At 42.7% G+C, this 13955-nt stretch overlaps 2 protein-coding genes across 3 annotated transcripts in view; both read right to left on the reverse strand.

Annotated features, from left to right (window-relative positions):
• The window catches only part of LOC144638086 (cytoplasmic dynein 1 heavy chain 1-like), a 99726-nt gene that overhangs the window by 55666 nt on the left and 30105 nt on the right, over window positions 1-13955 (reverse strand). The gene's annotated exons all lie outside the window — the stretch shown is intronic.
• Window positions 657-2437, reverse strand: LOC144638189 (uncharacterized). The gene has a single exon (XM_078497388.1). It carries the CDS (start codon window positions 2319-2321, stop codon window positions 927-929), a length of 1395 nt encoding a protein of 464 aa, XP_078353514.1. The 5' UTR covers window positions 2322-2437; the 3' UTR covers window positions 657-926.

Raw genomic sequence — 13955 nt, forward strand, 5'->3', positions numbered from 1 at the left:
AGCCAGTTCGACAACAAGTACGACGTGGCTTCTTACAAAAGAATATGCGCTGAGTTCGGTGTCGACCCGTCAAGCGATTTCCGTTTCACAACAGGCGCAAACCACGGACTTGGTAACGTTTATATCTGGATTACTAACATTGGACCAAACAAAACTGGAGCAAAATACCCCGATTACGATAAATTTTCGGACGAAGGGGGAGCTGCAAGCAAAGGTAACTTGATTCAATACATCGAGCCAGACGACACTGCATATGCACAGGCAGACTGGTTTTGTCCTAACGGCACTGAAGGGCTTACTCAGGCAGGTTTGTCGAGAGTAAACCAGTCGATAGAGGCTTTTGTCTACTGTATTCTCGGTTCGCAGGTCAACGTTCGAAGTAGCATACTTGGAACAGGCGGCCGTGCAAAGGAAGCGCAAAGTGAGTTCCTCGTGTTGGTTGAAGACGCTATAAGGCAACCTGATCTGGCAAAGTCGGTCCAAAGATACCAATTAGCCATCGACGAAGCTAAGGTTCGGCTTAACCTTGCAGTCTGCCCAGGTGCCTGGCTGATGCCCGCTCCTATGGTGATAAACACAGAAAGCGTTGTTGGTTACAATAACCAGCTTAAGCAGGCTGTTGTTGGGATGAAATTAGGAGTGAATGATGAGGTTAATAAAGCTACAAAAAAAGCAGCTCTTAAACTGATGGCGGGAGGAAAATCAAAAATCAACCCACCAAACAGCCACCCTTCAAATCCTATACACAAGAGCGCCACAGCAAAAAAAAATCAGGCACCCGCCGCAAGCGCTGCTGAAACACCAGCTAGCAACGCGCAAAGCGCTAAAGCTACGAAGGCCGTAGCCAATGATTCACACGAAATAAACAAAGCAACTGTCGCTGTTGGCGCGGTTGGAGCAGCAGCTTTGCTCTACACCCTTATGCGTTAACGTCTCTTTTTGATGTATTTTTCAACAAGAAAAGCAACCACAGCAAGGATAAGCAGCCAGGTGTGCTCTGCAAGAAATCCAATTACTTGACCAGCGGTTTTGAAAAGAAATTTCGCAATCGAGCCAATGAGACCAGGCAGAGCTGATGCTACCTTTGAGCCAATATCACTTAGGCCTTTTCCCAACGCTTTGCCGGTGGCCTTCAACGCGTTTGTAATGGCTCCAATAACAGAACCAATCGTGACACCAGCAGCCAGAAGTATTGCTGTTAATGTCACGCCATGTTTTTTGAAGATCTCTTTGATCCTCTCACGAAGTGGAAGCGCTCTTTCTCTTTCGGCAATCTGCGTTTGCAAGCGTCCAAGTTCCTCGGTTCTTTCCGCAACTCTTTCTTCCGCGGCTTGTTTGTCAGTGGGGGAGGCATTCTCATCCTCAATAATTTTTTTGTCTTCCTCGTTTTGGCGCTTGAGCTCATCTTCTTGCTCTTTAAGATCATCCAAAGCTCTTGTGTCGTTGAGCCTTTCTTGAAAAGTGTTTCTTTCGCTCTCTTTGGCAGCGAGGCTTGCCCTTAGTTGGTCGACTCGTGTTTGTTCTTTTGCCTTCTGCTTAGCTTGTTTTTCAAGAGCAGCAACTTCTTTTTTTGCGTTTTCAAAATCCTTTTCAAGATTTTTTTTTAGTTGATTAAGTCTGCGCAATTCTGATTCATTTTCAACATTTGACCCAAGTTGATCCATCTTGGCATTTGTTCGCTCGATTCTTATTCTGAGATCTTCTACTTCTTGGGTGGCTTTTTCTTTCTGCATGGCAATTGTTTCTGCCTGTTGTAGTTGACTTTCAGCTTCTCTTAATCTTTGACGTTCATCTCTTATGCTCTCATTGTCTTGAGCAATAAGATCTTCAGCTGACGGCCCAAGTTCATCTTTGAAGCTGTCTAAAAAGTTTTTCATGAAGCCTGACTCATTATCTTTTAGAATCTTGTACTCGCCTTTTTTAGTTCCTATAGCAACAATTTTCCCCTCATTTTTCCCAGTGCCTCTTCTAATTCTAATTTTTTCAAAATTTGCTTTGGGGAATTTGCCTTTTATCGTGTCTACAGCTTTTTTAAGTTTTTGCCGCAAAAAACTTTCTTTTTGAAGATCACTTATCGAAGGGGTTCTTTCAAGAAAAGGTGTTTCGTCGTAGGATGTATCTGGCAGCCCGCTCTGTTCGTGCTGCATCGTTTGCATTTCATGTTGTTCACCCCCATGGTAGGGTGTGGATGCCTCCCCGGGCTGAAATGGTCGGGTTGTGTCGACCTCTTGTCCCTCTTCATCATCGTTATCACTGTTGTGGTCAAGATCTTTGTCCAAATCAGGGTCCTCGAATCCAAAATCATCACCACCTGTTGCCATCGCTTAATTTATATATATATATTTTCAAATTAAACTTTTCAATTTAACAATAAAACCAATCGAGAGATGGCTGCTGTTCAAGAAAACCTTCGACCGGGACGCACAGAGAAAATACTCGGCGCACTGAAAGCCGAGCGCGCGGTAAAACGAATCACTTTTGACCGCACAGAAGCCAATCCAGAGGAAACGTTGTATGTTTCAGTGCCCAAGCTGAACGAAAACGAGGTCATTGTGCCTGGCTCGCTGGCGCTGCGCTTCAACATCGACTTGAGCGGAGGCCATGCCAACAACTTTCTGGTTGACAACGTCAGCCGAGCTCTGGTCGACGATTTTGTTGTAAAGTACGAAGGCACCGTCGTGCAGGACACGGTTGGCTATGACATCTACAAAATATTTGAGGATTTTTTCCTTTCGCAGGAGGAGCGCGACGACAGGGTGCCAGAGGGCATTCAGAGCGAGGACCTTAACAAAATTCGCTCAAATGCTGGCGATAAGAAAACTTCAGGAGTCGAAGCAGAAAAAAAGCTGAATGAGCTATATGGTAATAAATACCGCATCCGTCTGGATCACCAGATTTTAACTGACCATGGGGCATTTTATCCTCAGGCACTATACAACGATCTTGTGTTCGAACTGAAGCTCGCGGCAGCCGAACATGTGGTCAGAGGCTCAGATACAACAAAACTGAAATACAAGTTGACAAACATCCAGCTGGAGTACGAGATGATAAGAAGCAAGGAAATTGCAGATGAAGCGTTCAGCGCTTATTCGGGCGGCAAAGAGTTCGCTTACGACCACATCCAGCGTGTTAAAGTGGTGACTTTTGCAAAAGGCTCCGACACACGTCTGAATCTAAGGGTCAACCCGCAGAGGAGGTCCATGAAAGGTATCTTGCTCCTATTTATTGAGCAATATAACAAAGGTGCAAGGAGCTCGGAAAAGTACATTAACCCGGACCTTACAAAAGTAAGCATCACTGTCAACGGCTCGCCAAACATGCTGTACAACAACGGCATCGAAGGAATGGACATTTGGGGAGAAGTTAAAAGATTCTACATGAAAGAAAAAAATAAAACGCAGCACATGTCTCTGCAAAAGTTTTACACAGAAGACAAGTTTGGCCTTCTTATTGATCTGCGTTCCATGGCTGACCACTCGATGCACGGAAGCGGCACGCGCCTTGTGAACACAAAGGACGGTGTCCAGCTTGAGCTAGAGAGGAAAGCAAGCGGCTCAGGTAATTTGAACTGCCACATTTACGTAATCAGCGACGCCCAAATGAATATACTTGGCAGGCAGTTAGAATCTGTGCTTTTATAATGTGTGCGTAAATCGCACACACTTCCCCGCAAGGGGAAATTTTTTCTTTGAAAAAGTGTACCTTAGGTACATATACGAACGAAGATGGATCCTGCCAATATACCCTTCAACGCCCTCATTGTGGGACCAACGAACTCAGGAAAAACAAGATACGTGGTCAATCAGCTTTGTGGCCCTTTCCGAGGCAAGTTTGACTACATCGTGCTCATCTGCCCGACTTTCGAGCACAACAAGACTTATTATCGCTTTGCTGAGGAAGATATTCGATTTTTTGTTTTCATTTGCGAGCAGCACGAGGTGGAATCTTGGTTAAGGCTTTCAAGATTTCTTTTTGAGGGTACGAACACGCTTATCATCCTCGACGACTGTGCTGCTTCGAAAGATGTAAAAGGAAGAACAGGGGAGTTGGTGAATCTTGCTTTCTCTGCTCGCCACGCAGGCTTGAGCATATGGGTGTTAACTCAAAAATTGACAAGCATAACATCCTCATTCCGCGAAAATGTTGCGGCAATCGTTTTCTTTTACACCCCCTCTGCCAAGACCACGAAGGCAATCTTTGAGGATTACGCTGGCGAACTTGCCCATGAGGATTACAAAGAAATCATTTTAAAGCTAAAAAAAAATAAGTTTTCGCATCTTGTCATTTCTCATCGCCACCCTTACGGCACAAAATTTTCTTATTGAACATATTTTTTAGAGTAATAAATGGCTGACCCGTTCGCAACTTCTCCTCCCGAGAGCGTCAAGGGCGCTGCAAGTGAACAAGAATTAGCTTCCGTAATGGAACTGCTAGGAGCTGAACCAGAAAGTACAGAAAGCGCTATGGCACTCATTCAAGGCCCTGACATTCCTGCTTTGCGTGAACAGCTTGCAATCCTTGTTTCAACAGGAAAAGCCAAAGAAGCAATCGGTGTGCAACTGACACACGAGCAGGTGAAGCGCTTGACAGATAAAGAAGTTGAAAAGTACTTAAAGAGATATGAGGCATACGTTGGATCCAAAACAACCGACAGCTTGATTGACAGCTTTATTTTTCTTGTTACTAAAGTCGTTGGTATGGCCGTAAATATCAAGGACGTCAATGATTATCAGAAGGAACTCAAAAACGACTACATCATCAGCAAAGAGCTGTCCACTTTGGCAGGCGGTCTGGCTTTGAAATGCGGCCGCTTTCTTGCCGTTGCAAATGCTGCGCTCATCACAACAAAGCACATTGATTTAAACGAAGCTACAAAGTCGCACACTTCGCTGTGCGAAACCAAAGGTGCTTCCAAAGATGCGGACACAAACACTACTGAAGATTTTTCTGAGCAATGCTAAGAAAATGCTAAGTAATTACTGAACAATGCTTAGCAATTGCTTAGCAAAAAATCTTGCTGAGCAATTTTCTATTTAAATATTATTTTTTTTTATTATAAATGGCCGAGCTCGAACCAACTCCGATCGCTCAAGAAGAACAGAAACAAGTTACTTCAACAACTCCAGCAACAAAGCCTGCCAAAAATCCAAAGCGAGTTGCTGCTGGCAAGCTTGCAGCTGAAAAAACAAAACAGGCTCGTGAAGCACAGAAAAAAGCTGCTGTCGAGGCTGCTGCAATAATTGCAAAAGAAAAGGAAAAGAAATCTGCTGCTGCAAAGCGAAATGTAACACCACCGGCCGTAACGGAACCAGCTCCGCCCGAGGCTCAGCCGCAATCAAGCGGTCTCACCACAAATCAATGGATATCTTTGCTTGGTATCGGCGTTGCAATCGTTACAACTTATGTGAAACGCGAAGACATAAAAGCCTTTATAAACAAAAAAAGAAGTCCAACATTTAAAGCTCCGCCAACTCTTATAACTGATGACACACCAGTTACAGCAGAAAGTATTGGAAGGGTTGCAACGCGTTCTTCAGACACGCCTTCGACAATCCAAAATGCCATTAGACCTCGCAAACAAAGAGGAATCCGTCCGATGGATTAAAAAATTTCTTTTGAACATTTCTTTTTCATTTATTATACCGACAATGTCCCTTGGTTTTATTCTTGACAACCTTGTTAAAGGTGCAGCTATGGCTGGTATTGCATTACTTTGGTTTGAATTTTCCAAAACTTGCGTTAAAACCGCTATTCGGGTGCAAAAGGATGAGGATACAATTTTTAAAAGAGGTATAAAAAAAACAAAAGAAGTTGAATCTGGTGAAGAAGTTGCAAACTTTGCTTCGCAAAACGGTGAAGAATAAACAAAAAAATTTTTCAATTGAATATTTTTTATTATTTTATACTGAACCGCCATGTCCGACAACAAACTCGTGAAAACGCTCATGGATGCCGCCACCATTACAGGTCTCGCCGCCGGAATCGGCTGGGCTGCCAAAAAAGTTGTAAAAGAAAACTTCACATCCGACCCAAGCAGCAGTTTTATGAACTATGTAAAGTTCACAGCCGTCATGGCTGGCAGCGTTGCACTTAAACAGTATCTCGAGGACCAGAAAATTCTCCCCACCAATTAAAAAAAAATTCGAATAATATAATAACAAAATGGCAAGCGTAGCGATTATGGCTGGCGGAGCTATCTTGAACGCTGCTGCTTTCATTGGCGGCAACTATCTTGCTCGAGCTTTGGGTGGCGGAGATGACGCCGCTTTGAAAGAAAAAGAAAGACACGACAAAGCTCTCGAGGCTTACCAGGCAGCTTACGCGAAGTACTCTCGCGACCGCACGAAGCTTCTCGACTGGATCGAAACCAACAATGAGATCAAACAGCAAGCGAAACAAAACTTTACGAACACAGACTACGCTTTCAAACTCTACAACCAGGCACATCCTGACAAACAAATGATTCCTCCGAAAGAACCCAAGTTCTCTGATTTCTATCAGCCAAGTGAGCAGCAGAAACAAGGTGAACTTATGTTCGTTGGCGCTGGCGCGCTTGCACTTGGGTACGCTGCCTTTCGGTTTCTTTAAACTTTTCTTTTTTTCTTGTATACACATGGATGCAAAGATTTTTGCGGAGCAAAACTTTTCGAAGAAAATCTCGAAAGTCTACTATAGCCCCCAGGGCTACTGGAAGGGAATTGCAGCGATAAAAAAATTAGCCGAGGCGGCCAAGGTTTCCGAAGATGCTGCTAAAAAGTGGCTCGTTAAGCAGGCCCTTTGGCAGATCTACCTTCCGGCACCACGATACGTTCCTCGCCCAAAATTCGATGTTTCTTCTCCTAACGCGGTCCACCAGGCGGACCTTCTTTTTCTGCCACACGACAAACTGCCGCGAGGGCGAAAAGTTTACAAATACGCTCTGACTGTTGTTGACGTTGCCAGCCGTTTCAAAGAGGCCGAGCCTTTGACCTCCAAAGATTCAACTGAGGTTGCAAAAGGTTTTCAGACAATTTACAGGCGAAGTGCACTAAAATGGCCACAGATGCTGCAAGTTGACCCTGGTCGCGAATTCATGGGAGCTGTTACCAAAGAAATGGAAAATCACAAAACCTATATTAGACGCGGGCGTGTTAACATTCACAGAGATCAAGCTATTGTTGAACGTTTTAATCAAACACTGGCAGGGCGCCTGTTTGGTTATCAGTACGGTGTCGAGATGAACCTGCCATCTGGCCAGCGGTCGACAGCGTGGGTAAAAAGGCTACCCGAAGTTGTTGCCGCTCTGAACAACGAAGTAACCAGTCTTACTGGTAAGAAACCTGCTGCTGCAATCAAAGAAAAGGCTGTTTCGTCAAAACCGTCCTCAAAATATACAAGACCTGTTGGCAAGAAAGAAAAAAAACTCCCCTCTCTCGTTAATGTGCGCTTCCTCTACCAACCTGGCGAGCTGGAAGGCGGCGTAAAAAGGGCTACAGATCCGATTTGGTCATTAAAAGTCTACAGCATTGAAAGGTCTGTTACTAAACCTAATCAGCCAGTTCTTTATTACTTGCACGATGGTCCAAAGCGCGGCTTCGTGCGTGAAGAATTGCTTGTTATTCCTCCAAATACACAGTTACCACCAAGCCCTTAGTGCTTGAGCCCCTTGGGCACTCCTGAGTGGCTTTTTATTTATTAAAGCACTCTAGAGAGACCTTTGCTTGGCGGCTAGTTAGTTTTTTCACTCCCTTTTATGGGGCGGTGGGCTCTTTTTTTTGCCCCTTCTCTGCAAGAGCTTCGCTCTCGTGCTCCGCACCCATCCGATAGTGCCCATATGCCAAAGTGTTTATCCCATCTTCATTTATCCATCTCTTTGTGTCAAATGGCGACAGCGATTTTTTGTTTACCACTATTGAATGCATCTCGTGGGCATAGCTTCTTAGCATGTGCATTTCGTGAAAGCTTTCCTTGTTTTGAAAAAGTGCATCTTTGAAGTCTTTATGATTTATCTCATTTTTCGTCACGCACTCTTTCACCCCCTTTGCCTTTTTTATATTTTTTTCGTCCACTTTCAGCGTGTTACAACATTTTGACTCACTTGCTTTCGGATGTTTCTCTTTTATTTTTTTGACCAATTCTTCGTCGTTTGCCATTATTACCTGCATTTTTTCCCCTTCGCAAGTGCACTCTTTTATTTTTGCCTCAGGAAAGTTTTTCTTTATTTTTTCGATTTCATTTTCGCTTTCACCTTCTGTCATTATTGAATACATTTTCGGCCTCAAACAAACACACTCTGAAATCAGTTTTCCTGCGCATTCGTCTTTCATTTTCCCCAACACCTTTTTGTTTTCTTTCGAATAAAGTGAATGCTCTTCGGGGTAGTCGCTTGTGTCGTACTCGCCGATGTTTTTTGCCATGTCCGCGTAAACGTCTTCTGTTTCTATCACAAGCAAAAGGCTGTCTGTGTCTGTATACAAAAGCTCGCAACGCTCCCCGTACTCCTTTTTCAGATGGTTGTAAAAGAAGTCATACATGCATAGCTTGCTTACGTCAAGGATAGTCATGCCTGTGTAGACCGGTTTATTGAGAAACAGCTTACTTTTTCGCATGTCTATTCCGACAAGATCGTTTGAAAACATCACGTGCCTTGAATACAATGGACTTGCGACCAATTTTCTTATTTTATTTGTCTCGTCGCTTCTTACTATTCTTATGTCTACACGGTTTCTCAGGTTTTCCATTGTTTTTCCAAAAACCGAGTTGTTCATTAGCTTGTAAAAGGTCTTTTCAAAGTTGTTTTTTGCTTTTTTTCGGAATTCTGTGTTCATCCGGATGTAGGGCTCCATCCAGCATTCCTGTTCAAACTCTAAAACCCTGTGCACTTTTTTGAGTTTCATTCCCTGTTTTAAATAAAACTGCAAGTTTCGGTAATGCACGACGTAATTGGTTTTGTCTTCAAGCGTTAAAACAAGCTTTTCAGTGTTTGGGGGGTTTAATTCAAGATCATTCATTAATTTCTTTTGGTAAGGCGAATACATTTCTTTGCCTATTTTCTTTTTCTCTGGCGCTAATGGGTAACTGTCGTGAGCGTCATGCAGCTCTTTCGGATATTCTAACTCCACCTCCATAATCCATCCAGTTTTTGCATGCTCTTTTTTTGTCATTATTTCTTTTTCTGTTGGCATAACCTTTTTCCATCTAAAACCACTTTTCGGAAGCGGCTTGCTCATTGCCCACCCGTAAAGGTTATTCGCATCGAGATACATTATGTATTTTTTTGGTTGACTCGGATCAAATCCCTTAACATATGGGTTGTTCGCCTTTGCATATCTCTTGCTTACCGACGAAATCCCGCCCCTTATTCCCCTTTCGACGAAGAGGTGCATTTCGTAGTCTGTGAGTAACTCAAGCTCCACACCTGTCTTTTTCAAAAGCGCATCCCAAGAAAGACCTGGCGACGTGTAATAATTTGCGGGATCCAGATTGTACTTCTCAAGGCATAATTTTCGAAAGTTTTCAAAAACGTCCGCTAACAGGGTAACGTCCGTTTTGACATACAAATCGTGGTAGTCTCCAAGATTTTGGCAGCCAAAGGTTTCCCACACTTTTTGCGCGTGTGCATACTCTTTGTCTGTTATGTGCTCGCCTGTAAGTTTACTGTAGAACTTTTCTTTTTTCGGCAAAGTTGTTTCTTTAAATCTTCCCCATGAGTCCATGTATTCATAGGGATAAATCCCCTTTTGTGTTAACAAGCCAAATTTTTCTATAAAAATGGTTTTTGCTTCTTTGTATCCTTCATCTGTTATGTGGATGTTATTGACAATTTGCCATTTTTCTTTAGTTTCGTCCCCACCTTTAAAAAAACTTTCACTCAAGTTGTTATAATTAAATTCCTCCCACACTTCAACGTATTCGCTTGGATATTTTCCGTTGTCTAACAACAGTTCACTTTTTTCAAAGAAAACCTTTTTCGTCATATTTAATGCATCCTTCGGCGTATCTTCTACAAGTTTTTCAAGCTTTCCAAGTAAAAAGTTCAAAGTGTCAATAAACCTTAAACCCCCCAGTGAAAATGTAATGTATTTTTCCATGTTGTTTGCAACACACTTTACCTCTTTCTGTGCCTCTTTTGAAATCTTCGAAATTGACTGCATCAAATGGTGAGCATCGTAGCCACTCAGGTTATGAAATGCAACTGGTATTTGAATATTTTTTGGATTTATTTTCATCATTAAGTTACACACGTTGTGCGCGGCTCCTCGAAAATTGCCTGTTATGTGACAATGATCCCTCACCGCATCCTTGTAGTTCGGCTGGATAAGCGGCTCTTTGCACGCTAGGCAGTTTTTTTGGTTTTCAGCGGCTAATTTGTGTGATTTTTTTTCAAGCTTTTTTAGCTTATAATGGTTCCCGCTATTAAGAGTATTCGCCAATTCTATTCTTTCGTAATAGCATTTTTTGTGTAACTGTCCTAAGTAACCAAACTCCTTTTTATTAGATTTAAGCCAAACCGGCAAAGAGTCTAAAAAGTTTTGTTTCACCAACGATTTTTCGCAGATGTGGCAGTTTTCGGCTTTTTTAAAGTTTGCCCAGTCTTTTTGCGTCATAAGGAGAGGTTTTGGCTTTGACAATTCATATCTTATTTTCTTTTCTTCAATTAAAAGACAGTTCAAAAATACTTCAACGGCGTTTTCTCCTCTGTAAACGAATGGTTTTTCGTGTTCACCATCACTTCTTACACGCGTGTAAGCGAATCCGCATGCCTCGTGCTTTTCTGTTTTGTACGTGTAACTTTTCTGGCGGTTCTCGGGCGTTTCTCGGCGCTCTTTTTTTAACAATGCCTCGCCGTCGGCGTAAATCGTATAAGGCGCTTTCATTTGTTTTTGGTAGTTTTTAAAAGAAAGGGTGTTTTTCTCCTCATCTGGCATTTCGATTCTTGTTGGCTTGCCTTTGACCCCATTGCAATACTTTTTGTGCTTTTCAAGCAAGTCTTCTCTTGTAAAATTTGTCAAACACATCATGCAAAAGTGTTTTTTGTTACTGTGTTTGGTTTGGTCGTGTAACAAAGCGCTAATTCTTTTTATAAAACAGTAGTGCTGTTTCAATCCTGACTCAATCAACATAAGGTTTATACGGGGTATTTTGTTTTCTTTTTCGCTTTGTCTGAGAGGTATCACACACCCGTCTTTCAAGTGCCACCCAAAAACATTTATTGCAAGGTTTCTGTTTTGCGCCTCAAGCCTGTCAATCTGCTTTAGGGGTGTCGGAAAATCGATTCCGTTGTAGTTTATGCCGTCATCAACGGGATATTTACTTGTTCTTTGAGGATCTTTTCCGTTCGCAGGCGGGAATAAAGCAGCTCTCAAAGCCCATTTTAAACACTGGTTGTCACTGTTTTGCACGTTAATAATTGCTTTTTTGTTTGCCAGTTTGGGAGGCAAAGGCAAGTAAGTTCCTCCGCGCAATGGCCGATAACGCGCAACATAGGTGTACGCCCTTGTTATTCTTTCAACAACCCACCCCGAGCCCCTCTCCGACCAAGCCTCGATTTCTCCCTTTGCTTTGTCAATAAATTCGTCAAACTCTTTTTTTATTCGGTCTTTGGTGTTTTTTGTAAAAAGACGCGGTTCTCTTTCTCTGAAATAGTGCTCCATGTGTTGCGTAACTCCGTTTCTTTTCATCGAAAATTTTACTTTAAGCCCGAAGCTTGCTTTTATGTCATTCAATTCTTCAATTTCACTTTCCAAAAGATCATAAAACTTTTTTTTGTGTTTTTTTGCAAAAATTAAAAGATCTTTGTTGTTTTTTTCGGTTTCGGGTATGTCCATTTTCCATACTCGGAGCCAATCGTTAAAATCGGTGTTGGCCAGTAAAAAAGACAAATTTCTTTGCGGGTTTCTTTGAAATTCACGGAGGTTTTCCTCCATCATAGCTTGCAAAACTTCTGACGAATATCTTGCGGCAGCCATTTGGTGCATATACAAAGTAAAAAATATTTGTTCAATTGAAAAATAATTCTGGCGCGCCTGTTCTTTGGGGCTTGGCGGGGGCCACTTGTTTTAGGACAGTCCTCAACAAGTGTTAAAAGGGTGCCTTTGCCTAGATACATGTGCATGGGTTGAAAGGCTGTCATCTAACCCCGACACACTTGCAATATGAGGGTTTTGGACGCAAATCCAAAAAAACAGTGAGGGGCGAGAATGGCGAAGCCGGCAGGCGAGCCAGGCGAAGCCCCGAACGCATTTTTTTGGATTTGCGCCAAAACCCTCATATTGCAAGTGTGTCATCTCAAGAAAAAAAATTTCGAATTTCTAAACTCTTTTTGGTACAATTTGGAGATATCTTAATAAATAATACCAAGGAACAAAAAGATATCAGCTAAAGTAAAAGATCGAAATGATGAAAACACTTATTGAAGCTCTGATTGTTCTTGATATCACAAACTACAGTCGCAAGGGAAATCAAAAAAGCTTCAAGTTATTGGATTATAGAGGGTAAAATTAGTAAAAAAAAAAAATGACCCTGAAGGGAGATCAAAAAAGGTTTGAGTTAGCAGGAGGATCAAGTTATTGAAGGTTCAAGTTACTGGGATTCAATTGAAATCCACAGCAAAGAAGTTTTTAGGTCGTATAGTGTGATCCTCCGGCGGAGAGTAGTTCTGAAAAGAACTGTTGTTGGTGACTGACGTTTGGACAACCAGCGGAGCGGAAGTCATCTTCAGAGTCAAAGATGACTTCCGCTCAGGTTGTCAAAACGTCAGTCACCAACAACAGTTCTTCTTAGAACTACTCTCACCTGGAGGATCACACTATACAACCTTATGATACTCCTGGGTTCAAACCATTTGTGACCCTCCACGGGAAAACAGTGAAAAAGGTGAACGCACGGGCACGCTAAAATGGCACGCTAAACAATAGGCAGTGTGCAAAATGACACGCCGGCTTCCAAGCAGCGTGTCAGAAGGCACGCCTAATTAAAAATTTTCTTTTGTTAGTATCGCACGATAAAAACAAAGGCGCGTGTCTTATCGAACAATGTTCCGTGTCGAGCACTGTACTGTGCAAAATGGCACGCCAGCGTGTCAAATAGCACGCAATTCAAGTGTGCAAAATGACACGCTAGCCGTGTCCAAGAGAAACGTTTAACTTACCGTTCTCTCGTCTTGTAAAACCATCACACGTATAAGCTTTGCAAGGTCGGTGCTCAATAAGCGTAGTTGTAGCGGCAGCCGTATAAGCCGACTTTCGAAACAAACAAACATTGAATCGCAGACTTTCGACGAACCGAGCCTTTTAATTTAGTATCAATTTCAAAGTAAACGACAGAAAATCGGAGATAAAACGAGCGAAAGCTCTTACTTTATTGTCACAAACGTTGTCGCTACGTTTCACTCGCCGACTGACCCGCCATGTTGACAAAATAGTCCTTGGTCCCAGTGTTTCGCGGCCGCGCATGGGCTGGTCAGGAAACGGGAAAATGACTACTCTTCCCGCCCAAGGCAGATAATCGGGACGGGATTAATAGACTGCGAGCATTCTCTCTGTTTTTCTTTTAAATCCGTGGAATGAACGCAAAAAAAAAAAAAAAACGAGCGATCGAGCGTGTAGTTCGGGCGGTGAGCTACTAGAAATAGCTAGCGATCAAGCGCGAAGTTTGAGCAGCGAGCTTCGCGATTGATTGTCCTTTAATTTTGCGTTCGTTTCAAAGATTAAAATTTATAACGTTTCACATTCACCTTTTTCGCCCGCGGATTCTTTTCCCCCCGCCCATTAGCCCCAGAGTTTTCTCCCGTTAACCGCGAGTGGTCTGGGCGTGGGTTTACAAATCGCTTGCGAAGTTTACTTGCAATCAGATTTCGACGAACTGAATTCTTGCGAGCAGTCTATATTTTTAAAGCACAATTAAATATCATGGTTTCAATCGAAGTTATTTCTATTTTATTTTCGCCTTATGCATAAGCCTCGTACGATCTGGAA

Source organism: Oculina patagonica, chromosome 14 (assembly GCF_052425735.1).
Source record: "Oculina patagonica isolate OP01 chromosome 14, crgOcupat, whole genome shotgun sequence".
Classification (NCBI taxonomy): domain Eukaryota; kingdom Metazoa; phylum Cnidaria; class Anthozoa; order Scleractinia; family Oculinidae; genus Oculina; species Oculina patagonica.

What these genes read in the sequence shown, in the direction of transcription:
- LOC144638189 (XM_078497388.1), bottom strand. Translation starts at nt 2,321, where the DNA reads ATGGCAACAGGTGGTGATGATTTTGGATTCGAGGACCCTGATTTGGAC.